Source organism: Neopelma chrysocephalum, unplaced genomic scaffold, assembly GCF_003984885.1.
Source record: "Neopelma chrysocephalum unplaced genomic scaffold, ASM398488v2 Primary Assembly neopelma1_96687, whole genome shotgun sequence".
NCBI lineage: Eukaryota > Metazoa > Chordata > Aves > Passeriformes > Pipridae > Neopelma > Neopelma chrysocephalum.
In genome coordinates this window covers 557,017-580,255 of record NW_020925332.1, presented here as the reverse complement: position 1 = coordinate 580,255, position 23,239 = coordinate 557,017, and the positions used below count along the sequence as shown (strand labels likewise).

The following is a 23,239-nucleotide window of genomic DNA, read 5'->3' as shown; positions in this document are numbered from 1 at the left end:
TGCTGCCCAGCACAGATCCAGCTGTGCCCTCAGTGTGCAGAGCAGATCCAGCTGTGCTGCCCAGCACAGATCCAGCTGTGCCACTGCACAGTGTGCAGAGCAGATCCAGCTGTGCCCTCAGTGTGCAGAGCAGAGCCAGCTGTGCCACCGGCAGCACCCGCACACCCAGGGCACCTCTGCTGTCAGCAGGAGCTGGCTGGGGCTCGCTGCTCTGCCAGAGGTGGACGGGCAGGCACAGGGAATCATGGCCCAGCCTTTGCCTCATTGTTGGCTTTGTGTCCCCATCAGTCCCCACGGCCCCACTGTCCCTGCAGGGCCACGTGGAAGTGTCGCAGTGCTGACGTTTGTGGGCTGTCGGTGGCACAGGGGGTCCCCGTGCAGGTTAATGTACAACTCAAAGCAAGGGGGAATTAAATGAGGGTTTCATATGGGCTTCATTAAATAACTGGAGATTTGACTAAAAAAGTGGCTGTTTTGTACATTTCAGCACTGCTGTTCATTTTTACCAGTGCAAATATTGTTTATGATTAAGCAGCCCATATTCTCCGTGTGTTTGTTTGTTTGTTCCCTGCTGCAGGTCACTGAGATGTCACAATCTGAGTGTTCCCATGATATCAGTGACACTGGTGGCACCTGCAGTAGTGGCACCTGGGTTCTCCACACTGCTCCGTTTGTGTGTGGTGGCAGGGTGGGGTGTTACGGGTAAAAAAACATATTTATGGAAGAATTGTGTGTGGGTTTTGTTATGGCACTGTCAGATTGCAAGGGGGAGGAAGGTTTTGCAGAGTTTTGTCAAGGCGAGCAGCCTTGGAAGTCAAAAGTATAATCTTCATTGTAATGAAACGTAGAAATAATGAAGGCTGGAGGCAGGTGTGTGTGACTCAAAGAGCGTGTCATCAGAGACAATGCAAAAAAGGAAATGAGTGTTTTTACAACTCCTGAGATATGTTCTTTTCAAGCAACCAGTGACTGTATCAATCTTTGTATTTCCAAAATAGGGAGGCTAGCTCTGCATGCCTGTCTCAAATTAAGTAGTTGGCCCACTTGTTTTCCAGATTTTCAGTGTTGCTGGTGAGTAATGTAATCTGTTTGATTAAACAGTGTGTTTATTTGGCTGCATTCGCTTTTCACTTTCATACTTTGTTTTCATTTTTTAAAACCATTTGAAGAGTCTTGCTGGGTAACAAATTGCAGATTATCTTTCCCTTATACTTCCCTCTGGACCTCTGTTAAAAAAATAATAATAATGTGATCACATCCCTCCTACTCTATCATTGAGCTGTTGATCTTATATGAGCACAGGAGTAAATGAAAGCAAATGGAGAAATAATACATCTCAAATGCACTGTCTTCACATTTTCTTGAAAAAGAATATGTGATCTTCAGAGTTGTGCAGTACATGTGAAATGCATGTCTGAATCCAGTCATACTGAATTGTCTGAATCACTGACTTTCAGCAAAAGGGGGGGCAAACTTGAGCGCCCCAGCATTTCTTTATTGCTAATACATCAAGAACTTGAAATAAAATTGTTTGAGGCTGTTCTTAGCAGAGGTCCTGACTGCCACTAAGAAGTGGTGACATTTTCGGAGTTTCCTGCCTCTGACCTTACCCTGACTTTAGGGGGTGGGTGTCTGGGAAGAAACCTGCGACTCTGTTTTTCAATTGGTGATAAAGATTTGGGTTAGTTTTCCTAAACCAGGTGCACTTGGCATCAAGGCCAGACCGTGCAACAGCTCCCAGCTGTCAGAGCTGGGTGCATGTGTGCGGTGTCCTCACTGCACGACTGTGTGTTGGACCGTGTTTCACCCCCGTGCCAGCACTGCAGTTCTGTTCCTCCCTGCCGTGGCTCTGCTGGCCTGGCCCCACCGTTCCAGGGCTCCCTGCAGACCTTGTTTCCTTTAGGCTCAGGTGAAGATCAGGCCGGATCTGGTACCCAACCACCAGTACTGAGCAGTCTCTGGTATCACAGTGTCTGATGAACCCACACCGGTGGCACCAGCCCGGCGTGGACATCGTCCCACTGCAGAGACAGGACAAGCAGGACAGGACTTGTCTTTGGAGAACCTCTGGGATACCATCAGGGCCACTGCAGCAGTCCCCCCGTGTGCTGGTCCTGCTCTGTCCACGCACAGGGACCTGCTGTTGGTGGGAGGGTGGGCACAGGGTGTCCTCTGCCTCCTCCTCCTCCTCCACAGCCCTGTCAGGCTTTTCTGAAGTTGGGTGTAAAATGCTGCCAGCTTCCTTCAGGAGTGTCTCCCATAACTTTAGTTCCCCCCTCCCACCTCTTCAAGACTGTAGGAACAGGACCGACCCTCCTGAGCTCTGTGGTGGCTCCTGTGCCCTGAACCGGGTTCCAAGAACGAACTTGATGTTCTGCTGCTTTTCTCATCTCCTTCCTGCCCACAGCCCAGTGAAAGATGATGGGAGTTAGAGAGAGTGACTGCATTGTTAGTTTTTAAAGGAGTGATGAGCTACCACCCTGCTCAGGAAATTTGGTTGATTGCACATTTTGAATGAGACCTTGGTGATTTTTTCCAGCGATAGGACTGGTTGGGTTTTTTTCCCAGTGTTGCTTGGTAGAAGCAGGATCCACTTTGCAACCAGCCCTTCGATCAGGGATTCAGGCATCCCTTGCTGTTGTCCAGACAAAGGAGGAAAACCTCAAAGATTTCAGAAATTATTGCCCAGACTCGTAATATAGAAAATATTCAGACAGTTTGTGCAGTAGAATTGTAACTCTGCCGCAGCGTTAGGGGCTTTCACCTGAGGTATGAAGACTAAACTGTTCAGGTTATTGAATCTTTAATAGAAAGGAATGACTGAAATCACAACTTCAAATGTGCATCATCTTTCTTGGATTAATACAAATATTTCACGTTCTCTTCAGCTCAGTCACATGAAGTAGTTGAGCTGAATTAAATAACTGCATATTTTAAAGAATACTGCTGTTTAAAAATCAACATTGAAACAAAAAATGCTTTAATCAAGCAAAACATTATAAATTAGATAATATAAATATGAAGTGCATAACAGTTTCCTACTGGAACAGCAAAAAGTTGAGGGTTGCAGTATTTAAATTCAGGTAGGAAAAGCTGGCATATAACACACCTTCCCATTATATTGAATGGCAGGAAAAAGTGATATTAAATGTCTTAAATGCTACTTTAAAATCAATTATATGAACCTTAACTATTCAGTACTGCTGTTGTCTGATTCATTTTCAGTAAAGGCTTGTTAAACTCTCAGAATTCAAATGCTTAAAATCCAATATAGACTTGTGAGTTCTCCCTGTGCTCTCTTCTGTGTCTCAGGCATATCACAGGATGTGAGAACACCTGGGCAGCACTCACCTGGGCTGGTGTGGTGCTGATCACACCCCTCCTGGCTGCTGCCCTGGCACAACTGGGCAAGGGGTGCAGTGACCCAGATCCTTCGGTGTGTGAAAAGCTCATCTCATTAGAGAACCTGTATCTACTAAATTTAGTACATATGGAAGAAAGCTGCTGCTCACTACAGCAGTGTAATTAAGATAGGAGTTGTTTTTTGGTAGAAGTGAGAAGGATTTTCCAATTGCTGTGGTATCTGTTTAAGAATAAAAAGAAAAAAAAAGAAAAAGAAAGAAAAAAGCCCAAACAAACAAGAAACCAAAACCACAGAGACAAGTGTTCAAAGTGTAAATAAATGCATCTTTAGCGTTGTACGAGGTGCTTTTGACCCTGGTGTTGAAGTGTCAGTTGTGGTTACACTACATGCACAAAACAGAAAGTAATAAAGGATGAGAAAAAGATCAAGTATACACTATTTTTAAAATCTGTTTTATTTTTTTTATTCATGGTAAAAAACTATTTTCTTCCCATGCATAGGAAATGGAGATGAAATAGGAGTCTTAGATTTATTTTTTCTCTTTGCAGCACTGAAAAATTTTTAAACAAGCAAAAAATTCATTCTCTCACTAAGAATTGTTATTTGCTGATTATCAATAAAGAGCACACTTCCTTTTCCACACTTTTCATTGGAAAGTGGAGGAAGGAGAGTGATATCTTTTCTGCTGTCATTCCTATTGCAAGAACAAAGCTATTCTAGCCAGTGAGATTTAGCAGTTCTTTGGCAAGGCCCCTTCATTTTTCATCACCTCAAAATTCTGCCTCTAAGTATGGAATCACATATTTCTGGAAAACTCTGTGTTTTCTATTGCAAGCAGAAGACTCACACTGAGAAGATATCCATCCAAGTTGTTTTCTATTCCCAAGAAAAGGATGTCTTTGTGAAACGAAATGCACCCCAAAATTAGGACTGAAATGGAAAAGGCACTGTGCTCTTTCTCACTCTTTGCTGCGTTCCAATCTCCACCCCTCAGAGTGTGACCATTCTCCAGACGTGTGACCCTCAGGCACAGGATATCAGTGCTGTTTGGTGCTGTTACATTCCAGGGGTCTGCAGACCTTCCTGGTGGGTTGAGAGCAGAGTGTCGTGTGTGCCAGGACCCACCACAGTCTCCCACGGCAGTGACTCTCCGTGCACTCCCACAAGCATGAACAAGGTGTTGGGAAGATCTTTCCACCTCTTTCTTCTGTAGAGGTGTGTCAGGGATGGACTAAAGGATCTGCCTGTGTGGTGGTAAAGTGATAAAAGCCCAGGAAGACCAAAATTGGAACTGAGTGCTGAGGCTGGAGCTTTCTTCTCACGGAGTAACTGGGTGCTGCACATCCTCAGATGTATCAGTGCCTTGTTTCCACTCACTGCCAGGAGTGCCACGTCACCACATCACTCCTTGTGCCTTCCTTTTCCTTGAAAGCTCAAGTTTGAAGAACATTTAACATGGAGGGGCACCCAGAGAGTGGTCTGTGTTCCTCACATGTGGCAGATGGGGAAGGTTTCCTTGGACAGACTTTCTGACTCACAGCAAACCCGTGAGGTGATGTTCATTTCTGTCACTGGCACTGTAGAAATATTCCATTTGGTATGAATATTTTTGAGGAACCTCCTGCTTATGTTTCCTATTCCATCTCTGCTATAATGCTCAAGAGGATCAAAATGGAGAACTAGGGCTGTATACAACAGAATTTCACCCACTCCATGTCTCCTTGTTGGCATCAGAACAAACTGCAGCCCTGTTCTCAGAGTAACGCAGTCTCCCACATCCCAGTTCTGACTCTTTGGGAGTCCTTTTGTCTGGATCTTGTGTGAGTCCTCTCAGGAAAAGATGGAAGTGCTGAGAGCTGCCACCTTAAGAGCTGTTCTGGGTCTGCCTCCTCCCAGGCACCCAGTAGAGGTCCTCGTGTTCCAAGAGCTGTTCATGGGAGCCTGGTCTGACTGTGATGGTGTGAAGGAATCACCAGAGCTGGGATGATTTAGTTTGCCTTTGCCCAGTGGGCAGGTTATCAACGTGAAAGGCAGCTGAACCAAAAATCTGGCCCATACCCAGAGACTGGCACTTAGCCTGCATTGAAATGTGATGTTTTTTTCCTAGGTTTAAGATTTTGGGAATTTCAGGGAAAAAGTTAAGAGACCCAATTAAGCTTGACAAGTTTTAGATATTCATCTACATCAGTATTATTCCAACTCAGGGATTATTTCCCTGTTTCATTGTCATGGCAGCATCGAGAGAGCTGTGCTGTTTCTCCGGAATGCAGCTGATGGTGAACGGTTTTAGGTTTGTGATTCAAGTGAAGCATTGAATTTCCAAGAAGCTTTAAATTTGGATTCCGTTGCAGGGAGACTCATCACGTTGTTGGCACGTCCCTCACACATCTTCTTTTAGGCACAGGGGCTGTGCCGGATCAGATACACAAGCTTTGGTAGAGCAAGACTTTTTTCTCTCTTTTATGTTTATATTTACATTTCATTCATTTTGTATCGGTGGTAGAAGATGCGATATGTTGCCAAAACAAACTCCCAAGACACAACTGCAGATTTTCTATACGTGGTAGGTGAGGATGAAGCAAAGGGTGTTCCTCAGGCTCAGATCTGGGCCATTAACTGAGTTCCATTTTATCCGACTGTACAAAGGGGTCCGTGCCCAGGTTGGGCTGCCAGGCTCCAACAGCTGCCACCAATAACTGCAGTAGACACCCCTCTGCAAGGACTGATTAAGAGGTGAAGGTTCTCCATGCCTGTACAGCCTCCACGGCCCCAGCTCTCTCTGTGACCTGCCTCGGCCAAGGGCTGTGCAGCCGCTGACAAAATCATGATCACCGGGACACAGAAATAGTCTCGGTGATGCTGATCAATTCCTGGCAACCTATTGATCCCACAAGGCATTTCAGAATATCACTTCCACTGGAACTCAACCCGTGCAGACCTCCCAGCCCTGCATGCAGAGGCCTCAGCCACGCTCCTGCACCCCGTGTCCGTCTGTCCGTCCGTGCTGGGCAGGGGCAGTGACACCCCCTGTGTTACCACAGTGAATGTCATGTGTTGTCAGGGGAATGACACTGGAAAATGAAAATTATTGTTCCTGTTTTGAAATTATAATTGTATCTCAAAACAGAGTTTTTTATGAATTGCTTAGATCAGTTTAAGGCTTTTTTTTGGCAGTAACCTACCCCAAAACTTCCCTTTATTTTATTACCGTACTTTCTATTTTATCCCTGTTTTCATTTTTTCACGTGTAATTCTGAGTTAGTGTTTATTATTTTTCTCTTCACCAAGGATTGCTGAAATCTAAAAGGTATTTCAGACAACTCAATCAAATAGCTAAAAAGGGTTTCTGTTCGAAGTAACCTATTAGTCCTATTTCAGCCATATAGGAAAGAGTCAAAAAGTGAATTCTTGATGCACCCAATGAGAAAAATAGATTTGTGTTCAGCCTTTCCTTTGCTAAATTAGAAATCAAGTATAGACAATGGAATTTCTAAATCATATATTATACCTTATTCTCTGGTGGGAATAAAATGTTCATGTTTGCTCCTTTTCTCTGTTTAACTTTGACTGCTGTGAACACTAGGAAGAATAACCCTGCAGCCTTTCTTTCTTTTTTTCTTTTTTTTTTTTTTTTTAATCTATTCATTTTATACTTTTCAGACAGATTTTTCCCCGGGGTGAAACAAAGGTTAACTGAAATTTCCTCTGTTGTGTACCTGAACGAATCAGCAGTTTGAGAAGGAAATCCCATTGATGGGCAAAGAGAGTGACAGGCTCTATTTAAAGAATTCCCCCGACTGTGTGGTAGACCAACCATGCCATGAATTTAACTGTTCCTGTGGTCCCCATACTTGTACCCACCAAAAAGAGAGAAAAACCTACTTTGTTCTGCAAATGTTGCGCTAAGCTTTGAAAATCATGAGCTGCTGAGTTTTGTGAATTAACATGGCCAGCAGTGGCCGGGGCTGAAGGAAGCAGTGTTACAGCACAGACAGAAAACAGACAGGAAATTATGCGTCCTGACATAATGGAAAGGGCACACTACGTGTTCATGTTTAGCATGTGTCTGTGATTTCAGCAGTTCAGTGGGACACATATTCCTCAAAAGTATCGTTTACGGAATTGTCTTTTTTCGCTGCACGTTTTTATTCCCGCTTGGCGCGTGAGGCACTCTGCCCATCCGGAGCTGCTGGGATAAATGGAGAGCTGAGGGAGATGCAGGAGGGCACACACTTGGAGGAAGGTGTGGGATGTGTCCTTGGAGAAGTGCAGAAAAGGGATGCAGGACCTGACACCTGATAGGGAGCGACAGGACGTGCTGACACTGGGAGGATTTCTGGGTTTGTTGGTGTCTGATCTAACACCAAAAGCGCTGGTCTCTGCCTGGTCAGATGCTCCTAATTCAGCTCCACGACCTGTGAGTGTCCCTGAGAGTGTCACCCCGGCCCTGCCGTGGGCCCCTGCCCCCAGACACACTGCTGGGGGATTAGGGCACCGTCCCACCCCAACCACCAGGCTTTTCCTCCCTGGCCACGAACTTTAACTCTTCTCCCATGTGTCACGACTGCTGAACTTCACTTAAACTTACTTTAGTGGCTCGTAGGGATTTTTTTTACCACTTATGCAGGGCTGCTCAGAAGTGTGTAGGTTTCTTTTTCTTTTGAACTCTGGTTTGCTTTTGGCCAGCCCTACCTTTGCCTCAGTCAATTGCTTACATTTTAGTTAATTTCAAATTGGTTGAGTTTTGTTGTTTGTTGGATTTTGTGATGCTTTTCAAAAACATCAGGTAAAGGTTGCTAAAAATAAAAGTGTTTCAGGGATTTCCCTACTGCCCAAAAATGGTGTATGACTGGCACATACATGTATTTTAGGTACCAAGGGGAGAGGCAAAAGAGCCTTTTCTTGCCATGAGAAAATTTCTCAAATTGAACTTCTGTCAGCGATTCCATGGAATGATTTCCCTGCGGGAGTTATGGATCTCTTTTAAAGCTGTGATAAAGAGATATTGACAGGTGCTCCATTAAACAGCAGGTGTCTTGTTTTTAAGTAAATCACCTTTTTCTCATCAAAGCGAACTTGAGAAATCCCTGGAAGTGTCCAAGAAAAACACGCCAGGGTTGATGCTGTTCCCCTCTGAGGGGGTGTTGTGGCAGCTGGGGAGTGCAGAGGGGGCTGTGACCCCTGAGCACCTCCCACCTGGGTACCTGGGGGGAGAGGTCCCTGCTGAGATGGACCTGGAGTGCTGGAGTGGGAACTTCATGCAGCACAAGGAGGGCCAGCTCCTCGTGCATCCTGGCTGGTCTGCCAGGGCTGTGGGACAGGCCAAAACGTGCTGGGGATGTGCATCATACACACATGTGTGCACATGAACACACGTGATATACACAGACTCACACACACATCCACACACAGATTTGTGTGTGGGTTCTTGGAATACCTGTTCCTAGGAGGGCAAGATGTACAGTGCATCCTGGCCCATAAAAAACCAAATTCCTGTGCTTCACAAAACCTGATGTGGGGAGACCACCTCGATCCCTGTTTTGGGACAGTGTTTGGCTGTTGCCCCTGCACACCATCATTCCTTGTTTTTTGGAAGAATGCCTGCTGGGGCACAGAAAATGTGGAACTTGCTGTAGCTGTGTTACAGTAAGACTTGAATCACTTCAATTCACATATAAGCAGGAATTTTCATATATATATAATATGTCGTGGTGTGAAATTCTTACAACAATTTTTAGGGGTTTTAACGCTTATAATTTTAAAATGTTATTCCAGTAGGAGCAGAAACTGTGTCCTGACATGTTCAGAGATATGTCTGAAACAGTCCTTGCCACGGAGGTCTTGCACTAGAATGTAATTAGGGTTCTCTATTCTGTAATGTGCTATATTAATTAGCAGTCAAAATCCAATTTTTAAAGCCCAGCTTTGAAATGTATTTGCCCTTCAGGCCACGTATCGTGCTGCCACAGCTCAAAGTGTCCTATTTCACTGGGCTGATCATAAAGTAAAATACATAAAATACATCTGCGTATATTTTCCAATTAGGAGGAAGGGGGGACACGACCAATTGCCTTCTCCTTTTAGGAAATTTAGTGTTTTATTTTCCAAGTTGGATGACCGTGCTCTGCAGCTTCTCTCTGCTGTTGAAGAAGGTGATGACACAAACCCTTGCAGGGCAGGCAGAGCTTGGCGCAGGGACGTGTTTTCTCCCAGCCTCGATGAGTGAAATACAAGTGTGATTTTGAGGGGGTCACAGCCTGTGCCCAGAGATGCCCTGCCTGGCAAGGGCAGCCTGCTTGGCCACCAGAGTCCCTGGTGGAGCTGCACAGCAGATAAGGAAATCTTTTTTAACAGTTTATTGTTTATTTCGAGTCAGTGTTTTGTTCCTGTGGAAGCAGATTGTTCCTCCAGGCAATTTCAGGTTTTGACTGCTGGTCCTCCTTCTCCCTCCTCCCCTCCTCTCCCTGTCTGGGATGAAAGAGGGGAGGTTTGAATGCACATTGAACAGTGATCCTAAATCTGGCTTCACCCTGCGCTGCTCGGAAATTTACATTTTCATGCTGGTGGAGGGATACATGTGAATCTCAATGATCTTTCAAAATTTTTCTTTAAATAAAAGCAAAGCTGTTGCTCACCATTCATCCCATTGTATAGGGGCACAGGACAGCCAAAGTGTGATACTTGATAAAGGGAAAACCTTGTGCAGGGCTTCCATTTTCATACAAATGGTATATATTTTGCATCCTCTTCTCTCCTTCCCTGATCTGCAGTTTGATAAAACCATTTTTTTAAAGTATAAATAGAAGAAGTTTATATGTTGTATTTTTTAAGTATACAAATTAAGAAAATCTTAGTATAGGAATTAATCAGTATTAAACTTAGTATAGAAATTAATATAATCTTAAAAAGGAGATAGCTTTTAAAAAAAAGGAAGACAAGGAAGATTAAAAGCATAGATCTGTCAAAGAGGTTCTGGGTTTTATTTAATTCACAGGACCCTTCAAGTAAGTTTTGTATGTGCAACTTTCCCACAGAAAAAGGGGAAAGTCTTGACAGAGATAGTCTAAATAGTTTTTGAGCTGCTTTTTTCTGAAGAGTAAAAGTAAAGTAAAAATAAAAATAAAGCACTTACAGCCATTCCTTCTGGCAGATATCTCCCCTCTGTGCTCATGTCCATCTTTAAAAACAGGGTGAAATGCTCTAAGGTGGTGCTGGCATGGCCTTGGAGGACATCAGGTGACAGGAGCCATCCTGCCAGGCTCTGTGAGGACAGAGCTCTCAGCAGCTGGTGCTGCTGTTTGGTGACTGTGCTCTGGCCAGAACTGCCCTCTCTGCCCCAGACTGGGGGCTGTGGGGTGGGAGAGCATCGTCCTCAGGCACGTCGGGGGGCTGGTGACCCTTCCCATGGTCCTGCCACCCTCACCCATCCTGTGATAATCCTGGGTGCAGTCCCAGGGCCAAGCCACTGCTGCATCCTCGGGAAGAGCTCCACGATCCCAGGCACAGACCAGATGAGGCTGAGCGTGGAGGAATAAAACAAAGATGATGGGTGCTACAGGCCAGAGGGAGCGTGGCACAAGGTGGTCCCCAACACAGCAGGGGTGCTGGTGCTTGACTGAGCCGAGGGAACAGCAGGGCCAGTGGAGGTGGAGTGTCCAGGAGCCAGCCCAGGGGCACTGGGAGTGCCTGTTGGACACAATAATTCATCCAAATAAGAAAACAAAGTCAGAGGAAGAGGAGGTATCTGTCAACTTGAGCAGAGTTTTGTGATTTATTTCATGATCTAGTGCCAGACAAAACACTGTGGTCAGCAAGAAGTGTCATTGAAGTTTTTTCTATGTGTCTCTACAGCAAGATTTCATTGCAGAACCAGAATTCTCCTTATGTGTTTCGGTCTCAAGAATTTATTATGGATGAAAACAAATGCAATCTGTTGTGAGTTAGAATTAACTTTTAGATCACCAAACAGATTTAGTAAAGGAAGATTTTGATGTAATATTTCATTCAGCTTTAAAGCTTTTTATGTATTTTCTGAGTTGAGCACTTTCAGTTTCTAGCGTTAGGAGTATTTGAATCATTGTATTGCGGTTTTCCCCTGAGAAGCAGGGGATTTTGACAGTGAAGAAGAGAAACTTGGTTGGTTTGACCTCAGGAAGGACATGCCTGGTGATTAACAGGAGTTAATTCACTGGTAATTTTGATCTGTGAGCTGTCAGCCATTCTGCGTGTGTGTTTCTGTGCAGCACAGCACTCACGGTGCTGACTGCCAGGGCAGAGCTTTGAATTACAAATACCTTCTTCTTTATGAATGGATTTCCTTAACAGGCTTCTGAGCAATAAATAATGCGCTCGGATATGTCAGACTTTTTATGACTCAAATATGTCCGTTCTTTACTTTTCATGATCAGGCCCCAAAAGGCTTCATTTCCTCTCAGGAAATCCGTGACCTGCTCCTGCCAAAGGGCACAGACACAAACCTGTCCCGTCTGTCCTCCCCGTGGGGACGAGGGCAGCATTCCCCAGGGCCCTGGAGGGTTCCACCTCCCACGCTGAGGATGATTCCTCGTCCCAAATGATGCTGGGGTGACAGATCTGGTGGGTGCTGGAGTCTGGCAGTGGCGGTCCCTTTGTGTACCACAGGTTCACACGTTGTTCAAATCACTTTATGAGCAGGCCAGTTAATGTGTTATCAATGCCTCAGAGCTGGGCGTGGGCATTAGTGAGTGTTAGAAATAAAAGTACTTCAGGGTTTTATTCAGGTGAGAGCAGGTGGTGTGAGCCCTGATTGTTAGATGAAGAGCAGCAGTAAGCAGGTGTGGTGCTCTACAGGACCTGAGTGACTTATCTGGTATCCAGATAGTGTCACAAACTTCAGCCAAAATCACTGACTTTTTCAGTAAATGGTTAGACATGACATTATAGATTATATAAATTTAATTCGTGGTCATCCACATTCTAATGGCAATGAATAGCACAAACAAAATTTGATAATTTTTTGCTGTTTGTAGCTCACGACGTTGTTGTGATTTGTGTTAGTAACACATGTGAATGCCTCAGATTCGGATTGGGGGATCAGGATGGGGCAGTTTGCATCAAAAAGTCCTCAAACACGAAGGATCAATTTGCGCATGGGTTGTAATGTTTGCTGTAAAAGCACAGGTGAGGTGAGGACCTGCACTGGCACAGACCCTCTGTTGTTCCACCCCGGAGGTGGGAGCTGCTGTGGCAGCACAGCTGTGTGTTCAGCCAGAGCCCTCAGCGGTGTCAACGTGCAGGATTTTTAAACAGCTGTAGCTGCATCCCTGTTCCTTTAGCTTATTGCCCTTTCATTTCCTTCTTGGTTTGCTTCTTTTCACTCCTGCCAGCCCAGAGGCTGCGTGTGAGAAGGTTATGGCGTGACAGTCGATAATTCAGTGTGTCCTCCTGATTTATTGCACATTACTGAGCCCTGTTTGGAAATAGAGTTGCTCAGCTTACAGTCTGGGTGGCTGAGGTTATGCTCAGTTGTGTTGGCATGCAGCAGTCAGGGTGCAGACCTGGAGACACAGACTTGGAGAATTTGCAAGGAGGAAAAGTATATTCTGTGCATTAACTTGCTGTCCCACGTGCTCCCCCCTGTTGCAGCCTCTGGACTTGAGCCAGGCATTCCCACAAGCACAGGCAGGGGTAACTCCAACAGCTGGAATCAGAACCTTTGCAAACCCTGCCTCTGGAGGAGTTAAATCCCCACCTGAATTTGTACCCCAGGGGGTAGGACAGCAGGGTGGTGTCAGATAAAGTCCTCTCAGTAGCTGGGCACGTGCTGATTTTCAGGTGAAGCAGATTTATGTCCAGTGGGTTGAAAGCTTTCCTTTACCAAAAACAGAAATAGTTTATCCTCTTTAGCAGGTCAAAATCTATTAGCAATTTCAGTAAGTGCAATAATCATGAATTTGAATATATTATAGAAAAATAGTCATGTAAATTAAATATAATTAATTTTATTTCTGTTTTTCAGGAGAAGGTGGTGTGAACTGGTCCGTCTCTCATAAAGACTTAGAGGTAACACAGACAAATTCTTCTGCAATTCTTTATATTGATGCTCATTAGCAAACAAAGCAAGATAAACGTGGTTGAAAAACCCTTCTGTGGTGTTTGTGTGAGACCATAAGCAGTGTCCTCCCGTGGCAGGAAGGAGTTCTCAGGTTGTGGCCAGCACAGAGGCAGGGAGGGACAGGGGTGCCGGGAGCTGGAATGGCTCCGTGGATTCTGCAGGGAGGACATAATCTCTTCCTTTCTGGTCCCTTCAGAGGCCCAGAGATGTTTGGTGGCAGCCTGGTCCCATTGTCAGGGGCACTGGGAGCCAGTGGTGTGTGGTGCTTTCCCAGGGTCAGGCTCAGGGCAGGGGTGGGTGTGGGGAGGCTGCAGCCTGGAGTTCCCATGCAAGGTGCTGGAGCATCCAGGAGGAGTGAGCTTCAGCTGCCAGGTCCAACTCCTTCCCTTTTTCTTTCCAAGGTCCAGTAAAGCTGATGCAATCAAGTAACATTAACAAAGTCTTTCCCTGAAGAGAAATGGTATTTTTATAACCTTTCCCATTCGCTCATCCAAAATTTCATTTATTTTTTTAAAACTTGTGATGTTTACTAGGCAATGAAGGTTGTGGATAGGATTTTCAATTCTGTCTGTCTGCACAGAAAGTATGTGTGAGATCACTGAGAGAAAGACAGTTGTTTCCAGCTTCTCTTTTTTTTCCTCCTTTTTTTCCTTTATAAATCTTTCTTTACAATTGCAAATTACAGATTTGGTCCAGACTTGTTTAGCATTGTATTTTGTCCAAGTAGTTTTCCTTAATGTGTGCAAGGGAACGTGTAACTTGCATTTGCAATTAATGTTAGTTATATTCTTACTCTGGGGAAAATTCCAGTTTGTCATGACATAGCACACACAGTGAGTAAAAGTGCCTTGCCTAACTGAGGGAAAGCAAAACTTCATAACTGCAGTTTTGAACAGCAGAAAAGAATGTCCTGAAGTGGAAGTTTGAACAAGAACTTCTTCCAAACAATGCAGGTTTCTCTGTAGTGGAATTATCCATTCCAAACCTGTATGTGCAAACTGTACTTGTGCAGCATTAGATATCTGACTGATCACTGCCAGCAATTTACAATTCCCAGTTCTAACAAACACCAGAGCACAAAATCTCAAGTGGTAAATGCGTTTCTCTCCCCATTTCTTACCAGGCACAGATCTCCAACTACGCCAGGGTGAGGCACACCAGCACCAGGTACTACACAGCTGACAAAAATGTCACCAGCAGGAACTGCAACAGGCCAGGACATTTGGCCAAGGTAAGTGAAACACTTAAATCACTCGTAGGTGCAGCAGGTTTTCCTAATACTCCCTTGTACTTGCCATTAGAAGCTTTTCTTCAGTGGTTTATCCTTTCTTTGAAGGGTTGCTCTCAGTTGCAGAATACCTTGCACAAGGTCAATTTACTGTATAAAATTGTTCGTCTGTTTGGGGAGGTCATTGATTTTAGTGGTTTTTTTAAAGAAAAAAATGTGCAGAATCGTATCACAGAGAATCACAGAGAATGGTTTGGGTTGGAAGAGACCTTAAAGCTTATCTCGTTCCACCCTCCTGCTGTGGGCAGGGACACCTTCCACTAGACCCTGCTGCTATAGACTGAGCAAAAAAAGAAGTGAAGTGCAATACAGAAACATCCTATTTTCATATTGTAAAAACAGTTTGAAAAAGTGAAATATTTTTCAATTGTATTTTCAACAAGGAGAACCTAAGGAATCCAAAAAACAGCCTTAGTAAATAAATGGAGGCAGATATCTGTATAATGAACCATGAATAATGTTAAAATCATAGACAAGACGAAATTGGGGCTGACTTTAAGCAGCTCAAATAGATGCCAAATATTCAGAAGGTTTGTCCCGGGGTCAGCAGTTTAAAAGTCAGTCTCTGCACCGTGAAGAAGTGGGGGCAGTCACGTGAGAGCCTGAATTTACCAGGCCCCACAACAGAATCTGTAGGACCCTCAGTGCCCCGGGCTGTTATCCATGAGGGGACACGGAGTGACTGCGTCCCACCCACCCTTGGTGGGAAATTCACTCACTCACTGGGAGAACTGGATTTATGGAGATACGGACTTGGCCTCAGAATAGTTTTCTGCACCTTATATTTGTCATTCCAAGTGCTGGATGGTGTAAGTCACGAGGCTGGGCTGGGCTGAGCCCAGCTGGCCCCAAGCACCCACCCAGACACTCAACAACAGCAAGAAAATCTCATGGATCGAGGTAAAGACAATGTAGTAAGTGAAGAAAAAAACCCTGTGATGCAAAACCCTCTAAGATCACGGCGTTACAGCACTGCCAAGCCCACCCCTAACCCATGTCCCCAGACACCACAATCATTGTCACTGTGTTCACTGAGCACAGACCACTGGCACTGGTCATTCAACAAGTGCTCCAGAGACAAGGTCCAAATCGAGAAGGTCCAGGGAGTCTGTGGAATCACAGCCTTGAGTTTTACTCCGTGCATATTCTGCCTCCACTTGGATTCCCTGATGAAACACATCGTTTCATCGAGTCCTAGGAAGCTGTATGCACTTACTTGAGGTGGTTCCTTCTTAATTTCCCCTTTTGATTCTTTTTTTCTTCAATCTTTTCAAACGTTGTCACATGATTCTCTTTTTGTTTATCTGCAGAAAGTTCCCCCTTGTTGCCTGTGTGCAGGAAAAGACCATCTGCAGCACAGCTGCCCAGCACGTTTCTGCCTGAACTGCTGCTTGCCCGGGCACTATTTCAGGGAGTGCCTGGAGAGAGCCTACTGGAACAAGCACTGCAACCGCTGTGACATGAAGGGCCACTACGCTGACGTGAGTATGGCCCTGGCAGAGCTCAGCCACCACTGGCTCTGTTTGTCACACACCGAATTCACAGTCTCTTTGTGCCTCTTTGATTTTACGTGCTGTGTGCTTATGCAAGTGTGTGAAAGTGTTGTGGTTAGTCTTCACCTAACACCATCCCAGTTTTCGTGGAGAATGGTTGAAAAGAACCAAACCAGAGTGGTGGAAACACCACTTCAGTGGTCTTTAGTTCAGTTTAGTTGGGGTGGAGAAAAAGATCCTCGTTTCTGTGGAGTGGAAGATCTAGGGAGGTTGAAATCAGGAGACACAGCATGCTGCAAGCATGCCAGCAAGAGGGAAAGAGTAACTCTGTTGCTCCAGGAGCTCCAGATACATGTTTTTCCCCTATGATCAGTTATTAATCAATTATAATATTATTAGAGAGGAGCGGTTTGAAGGCTTTGGTTTTTATATGATCCACTTAAGTAAATCACAGGGAGATTAAACATGTTTTTCTCTTTCTTTCACCTTGTATGATATTATTATGGTTTTGTATGTCACAAAAATTCAGTCCTATATGTAGAAATCAACATTTTATGCTATTTTTTTTCCTCAAATTAAACACAAAAGGTGAGGATAAAAGGCAAACTGTGATAACATCACCATACATTCACACTTCATTGAGTATCTAAAGATATGGCCTATATGTTTGTCTTTCAAATACACCTGTGTGGTGCTGGGCTTTTTGAAATTCAGAAATACTTGAATCTCCTTCTAAATGTGTCCTCCCTGCCTTTATTTCTTCTGTTTGATCAAAGAGTGTGTTACGGGCTCAGCACAGACAGTGGTAGTACGTGGGATGTGCGGAGGACACCCCACACATTTGGAGGTTTTTGTTATGATATTTGAATGTTTGAATAATATTGGAAATTCAAATTTGATCTGTCTCTTCTAGCTGTACTTTTACTTATAGCTAATGTGCACACAATACCTTTAAAGAAGGTGAATGGCACATTTCTGCACCCCTGGTCTGGTAGGCAGAGAGACAAAACTGTAATCTCAAGCATCTTTTCTTTGCCACCTTTTCTCTTTTATGCTTTTTATGACATGAGTTCTCATGAACTGATGTTCTTTTCTGTAGGGAATCACGAGTCCTTTATCATCCAGAATTTTAAATCCCACCTGAGTTGTGGGAGTTGTCAGGAACATCACAGCATGTGTTTTTTCTGCTCGTTAGGTCCACCTTAGATCAGAAAGGTTTGTCTTTGAAACTCTGGGCAGTTCTCTTGTGCTCCTGCGTGAGGCTGCCTGTGCCATGAATTCTGGAGTGTCAGAGCAATATCTCTCCTGCCCTGTCCTCAGAGAGAAAGGCAGCATGGCAGAACAAAGGCAAAGCAATCAAAACCAACAGTGAATCTTTCCTGGGAGGCCAACAGGTGATGGAGACACAAAGGGAACGCTTGGGCAGGACAAGGCTGCTGCTGTTGGCTTAAAGGTTGGGTTTTTTTGCATCTGGGATGTTCATAGTAGAAGAAACTACTTTCCCACACTGAAACCTCTCTTTGTGGAGAGGATCACTAGGGAAGCTGTCTGGAATTGAAGAGAAAGCGAGGATTACCATGAACCTGTGAGTGTGAGCCTGTTACCAAAACAGGGTGATGGTTGCACAGAAGCTGCGGAGGAATGTGAGGGTGAGATGACTCAGCTGGTGATGGCAGTGGGACACCTCGTGCTTGGTGCCTGAGTGGTGACTGAGTGGCAAATGCAAGGACAGTGTGTAGCTGGGGTCCCAGGGAGAGCTGTGGGTCCAGGCCCACCAGCCACAGGCCCTGAGCCAGCGGGCAGGAACTGCAGAGGCAGCACATTGCGGTGGGTGTATAAATATGATGTACAGGGGGGGATTCCAGGCTGCTTTTGTAAAGGAAATCCCACTCCTTGGGGATCTCTGAAGTTCTTCAAAGGAGCAGGTTGGCAAGCACGTGTGTCAACATGATCCAGCTGACATAGTCTACAAATTCCAAAAGATGTTTGACGAAGTTCCTGACCAAAAGCTTGTAAGGAAACTAAACAGGCATGGAGTAAGAGGATAAAGGTGGGATATGCTTCTGTGACATGGGAAAGGGTGAACAATGGGTGACAAGATTTGCTGAGAAGACTGAATTACTTAGAGAGTCAGTGCTGTGAGCCAGCTGTGAGGAACTACCCAAGGACTATAAGAATTGGAGGGAGAACACAGGGAGTAAGATGGGAGATGAACTTGAGCGGCAGTAAATGTAAAGTAAAACACCAGGGAAAATAATCACATCTTGCCATATGAAATGATAGGTTCTGAGCATTACTATTCAGGACTCAGATTATAGTTGTGAGATATGATCCCACAAAAAATCAGGTTAGCCTTCACGAGCTGTGATAAAAAAGAGCGAGTGAAATGTTAGGAATCATCAGAAAAGCAAAGGACACCTCGGCACAACTTTGGTCCCTCTCTTCTGCATCCCACAGCACAGCCACAACTCAGCCTGGGAGGGAGGTTACAGAGGGAAGGGTGTTTGAAGAGCTTCAGAATCATCTGTGATGGGAGACAGTGGTCCAGAATCAGTTGTTTATTGTTTCTTCCAGCACACCTGACAGTCAGAAGGAGCCAGGTTGGGAAAAGACAGGAGGAGGTGACTCTCTGTGCAGTTGTTAGTAGACCTGTGAGCCTCCTTACTGAGGGATGCAGATCTGCTCTGCCTCCAGAGGAAATGGGAGCAGTTCATGGAATAGAAATCACAGAATCCTACTACACCAGGTTGGAAGGGACCAAGACAGCCCAAATTGCTCTCCAGGCAAATCCTATGAGTGTCCAGTGCTGGGGAATCCACCTCCCTAGGGAGATGAATGTTCTCGTTGTGAAAAGTCTTTTCCTGTGTCCACCTGGAATCTCCCCAGGAGTACATTGTAGCCATCACCCCTTGTCTTTCCCATATGACTTCTTGTAAAATGGGAATTCTCATCTACTTGTTATTGGACATATGTTGTCAAATGCTTTGGATGCTCAAAGGAAGTTGTAATTTGTCTTTCCCAGCAAGTTCACTCCCTTTCACTGTGACACAGAGGATGCAGAACAGGCTCCTGTACACAGTCTGTCTGTCAGTGACTCTCCACAGCCACATTTTTATCCAGAAGCGAACACGATGCAGCTCAAGGTGCTTTTCGGTTAGAAAACATTCAGAGTTATTTAAAACATTTACAGGGCCATACATTTATGAGCTGTTAGGTTGGATCTCTTTCCCTGAGAGAGCACTGAGCATGGATGGAGTCCCCTTAGCTGGAGCTGTGTTGGAAGCAGCCTGGCCTGGTGTGGTTTCCTCAGAGGATCATCGGAGGAGCCATTTGGGCAGGTTTGGTGGCAGTTCAGTGGATGTCCTGATCCTCCTGGTCAGTGTACCTCACCTGCCAGCAGCAGGGCTGGGAGAAGGACTCTGTGAGCAGGATGATGTTGCAGGGAGCAGACAGACAGGGCAGTGTCTCCATATGTGCCTGGGAAAAAACAGCATGTGGGTGCTCAGTGAGCCAGCCAGGTTCAACCAGGAGCTGGCAGCCAGCAGTGCCCAGTGCCCTGCAGCCACACTGTGCCTGATGGCCTGGTGGCCTCATTCCCAGTGCCCTAAACACCCTGTCAGCAGCGCTCCTTCCAAGGAACCAGACAGATACATCAGTTGGCATCTTCTCCGTGTTTCCTGGCACTTTCTCTGGCTGTGCCATTGGCCTCTTCTCTCCCGGGAAATTATGCCTCTGTTGCTTCCAGAACCTGTGCCACTGCTCACCACGGGGACATGGCCACTGCTGCAGGCTGGGATGGGGCTGGAGGGGCAGGGGTGGATCCACAGGTGTGGCTGGTGTCCCTGTGGCCAAGTGGCCCATTCCCACTGGCGGCACCACCCCGGCCCTCCCCTGGGCAGAGAGCGCAGGGCTTGCCCCTTCTCCTTCGTTCCCCAGCACCACCCCCCATCCTTCACACCTCTGGCATGTCCCTGTCCACCCAAGGGTGGGTGTAGGTCCCCGTTACCAGCAGCAGGGTCTGTGCAGCAGCTCCTCAGCTCTGCCTGCCTGGCACCGGCACCGGCGGCCGTCTGCGCCGGCAGCGTGGGGAGAGGTCTCGACATCTGCTCGTGCAGGAGTGGTTTTGAAGGGAAGCATTGTGTGTTTTCGTGGCAGTTCCCATGTGGAGGTGATGAAAAGTGTGTGTTTTGGCAAATCTTTTGTTTTATTGTGGTGGCTTGCGGCGGGGCAGCTCCGAGCAGCCGCCGCTGCTTTGACAAAGCACCAGAGGATTCTGTTAAAAAGTTGTGTTTAGTAATTGTAGTCGTCGTGTCAGACCATAACTGACTCGGAGCTGAAGGATTTTTGCGAGATGAGTAGCTGTGCCAGCAGGGACCCAAGTCTCCTGGGCCAGCCGCGCTCTCATTAAGATTTGCCGCTAGCCGTGGCGGTGTTCGGCAAGTATGTGACGTGCATGCTGTTATTGTATGCTTGGCTTGTCAGCCTGCAGCTTTCTGACACTCACTTATGTCACTCTTTATTCAGAGACGAAGAAGCTTTTGATAATTTGACAAGACAAGCTCTTAAACGATCTAGGTCATGGCCTTCACTGTCTGTGATTGTGAACATATTTCCTGAAAGCCCTGTCACTCATCACAGCTACATTTTCTCCCGGGGAGCCGCGGGCCCGTCCCGGTCTCCTGTCAGCGCGTGCATTTTGGTTATTCATACGCCAAATACAGTAGCGGGGGTTTTTCCTTCCCTTTTGCCATGTTAGCGGGGCTAATCCGCTCCCCCGCGCCCGCGCCCCGCAGGGCCCACGTCGAGGGCCCTCTCGGCAGACGCCCGGCCGAGGGGAGCGGAAAGGAGGAAAGGCCGCTTAGTGCCGGTTTTGTGTTTGTTCATTGTTGTGGAAATATGAGAACTGGTGGCAAGGGCTTCGTCTATTGAGCACTCAAGTCCCGGTCTGCTGTCAGGGGCTGTTTGAGATTGAGTGTTTTATTTTCTTTGATGTTCACGTTGGAGAATAGGGAAGTGGGAATTAAACAACAGATGCATTAAGCTGTTGTTCTGGTAAAACAATAATTAGCACCTGATAAAATTCAGTGCGGGTCAAAACACGCGGCGCCCGGCCCCGATTCGCCCAGTGTGGCACCCGGTGCTGGGTCAGCCACCCATCCACACTGGCTGGACGTGGTCCTGGCAGCAGTGGCGTGGATTTGTGGAGATAATGGCCCGGTGCTTGCGTGGCCAAAGGTGTGGGCAGGTGGGGTTGTGCCCCTCGCCCATGAATGCAGCAGCCCCACACTGGCACTGCCCTCAGGAGCAGGCACTCCTTGTGCTGGTACATCTGCGTGCAAGGAAGGTCAGACCACTGGGGCAGGAAATAAATGCAATTTTATTTTAATGTCCTTCATCACACTGCCAATGGTAGCTGTGTAGTGCAAGGGCTTTTCTTTAAACCAGGGCTGTTCGTGGCTAAGTTCTTCTCAATAAATAAGGAAGATCACAGGTTTGGCAGCAGTTGTGTTTGGCTGTGGTCTCTTCCATAGCAAACCCTCTCTGCTTCATTTGGGAAGCCAGTATTTGGTAGTAGCTGTTAATTATACTTTTTGTCATTGCACGATGGAAGATGCAGACAATAACCATGAGCTGATGGGAGGGAGCAGGTTAAAAGCATCGCCTCTAAAAGCCATTGTCTAATGGTCACCCCTCCTGGCTATTGTACCCAACTTCTTAATGGTGAGCAGTATTACCCCAAGCCACCATCTGAATGAAGGGATATGCTTAGACAATCTTCCTTGACTCTCTTTTGTTTTCCCACCCCCTTAAATCATCCTTAAGGATAAAACCCACCACTGGACAGCACCACAGAGGCACCAGGACTGCACCTCTTCCCAGAGTTTTAGCAGGAGCTCTGCCAACTGTGGTTCCCACTCTGAGTTACAGATTTGCACTCAAAGTGATGTCATTGTGTCCAGGCTGAAAAAAAAATAGCCAACCAAATGATTATTCAAAAACAAAGCAATTTTTTATTATTATGAGGATTATTAAATAACCGTCGTGTGAGTAAAGGTCACACCACAGAGTGGCATTTTGCCAGTATAGGACAACTCGTTGATTGCGATTTTTCAACCATATTAGCCTGGGCACACTGTGGTAATCGAAAACTATCCAGAACTAATGTATAAATAAATGCCTGCTACCCCTGAGCCGGGCCAGCACAGCTCTCCAGCACAGCTCAAGCCTCTTCAGGTCTGAGGGAGATGCTGAGGTGTCTGGTACAGTATTTTACAGGTTAGAGGGTGTTTATGTGTCGCACCTCTGAACCCGTGTAAGTTAGGGAAGGAGGACAATCCTTTTGTTTGCACTCAAAAACAGCTCGAGTGTGTTCAAACCACCAGATCCTCAGTGAGGAATGTGATGTCCTTCACACATTTCCTTTATAGAAACATTAATATAAAACTCAAATATTTACACACGTTATTTGAGTAAGAGGAGAAATGTTGAACCATTACACAGAACAGATTGTAGATTTTTCTGCAGAAAATTGTGTTACTGGTGGAATGAATAATAAATAATATCATTTCCATCACACGCGGGAAAAACACACAGTATGTGCCATGGGGGGACTGGTGAAAACTTGGATTTTATTTTGAGAGATACTGGTTAAAGTGTGGGGTCTCTTTAGTTAACGCGCTCCATCAGAATAAAAGAAGGCAGGAATTTAGGGGTGAGCAAAAAATTTATCTGAAATGTCAAGAAATGTTAATAGTACTCCTTTGCAAGTGGTCATGAGGCTTCAAACGTTCGAAATTGCAACTGCAGCATGTTATGGAGAAGCCATGGAATAACTCATATTTCTTCTTAAAATACTGAAACTGGAGCTCGGCAAAACAAACTGCTGATTGTTTGAATCACCAAGGAGCAGTTCTAATAAGAGAGTAAATGTTCTAAGCAGAAGTGAAAGCCCTCCACTGCAGTAACTGGATGCCGAAATGACAAATAAGTGCCACTATTTC

At 45.7% G+C, this 23,239-nt stretch overlaps 1 protein-coding gene across 1 annotated transcript in view; it reads left to right on the top strand.

Annotated features, from left to right (window-relative positions):
* ZCCHC7 (zinc finger CCHC-type containing 7) overlaps window positions 1–23,239 on the top strand; it is an 85,802-nt gene that overhangs the window by 42,511 nt on the left and 20,052 nt on the right. Inside the window, exons 5-7 of the mRNA XM_027709096.1 lie at window positions 13,362–13,405; window positions 14,581–14,712; window positions 16,056–16,226. Of these exons, the coding sequence (XP_027564897.1) occupies window positions 13,362–13,405; window positions 14,581–14,712; window positions 16,056–16,226 (347 nt within the window). The remainder of the gene's footprint in view (window positions 1–13,361; window positions 13,406–14,580; window positions 14,713–16,055; window positions 16,227–23,239) is intronic.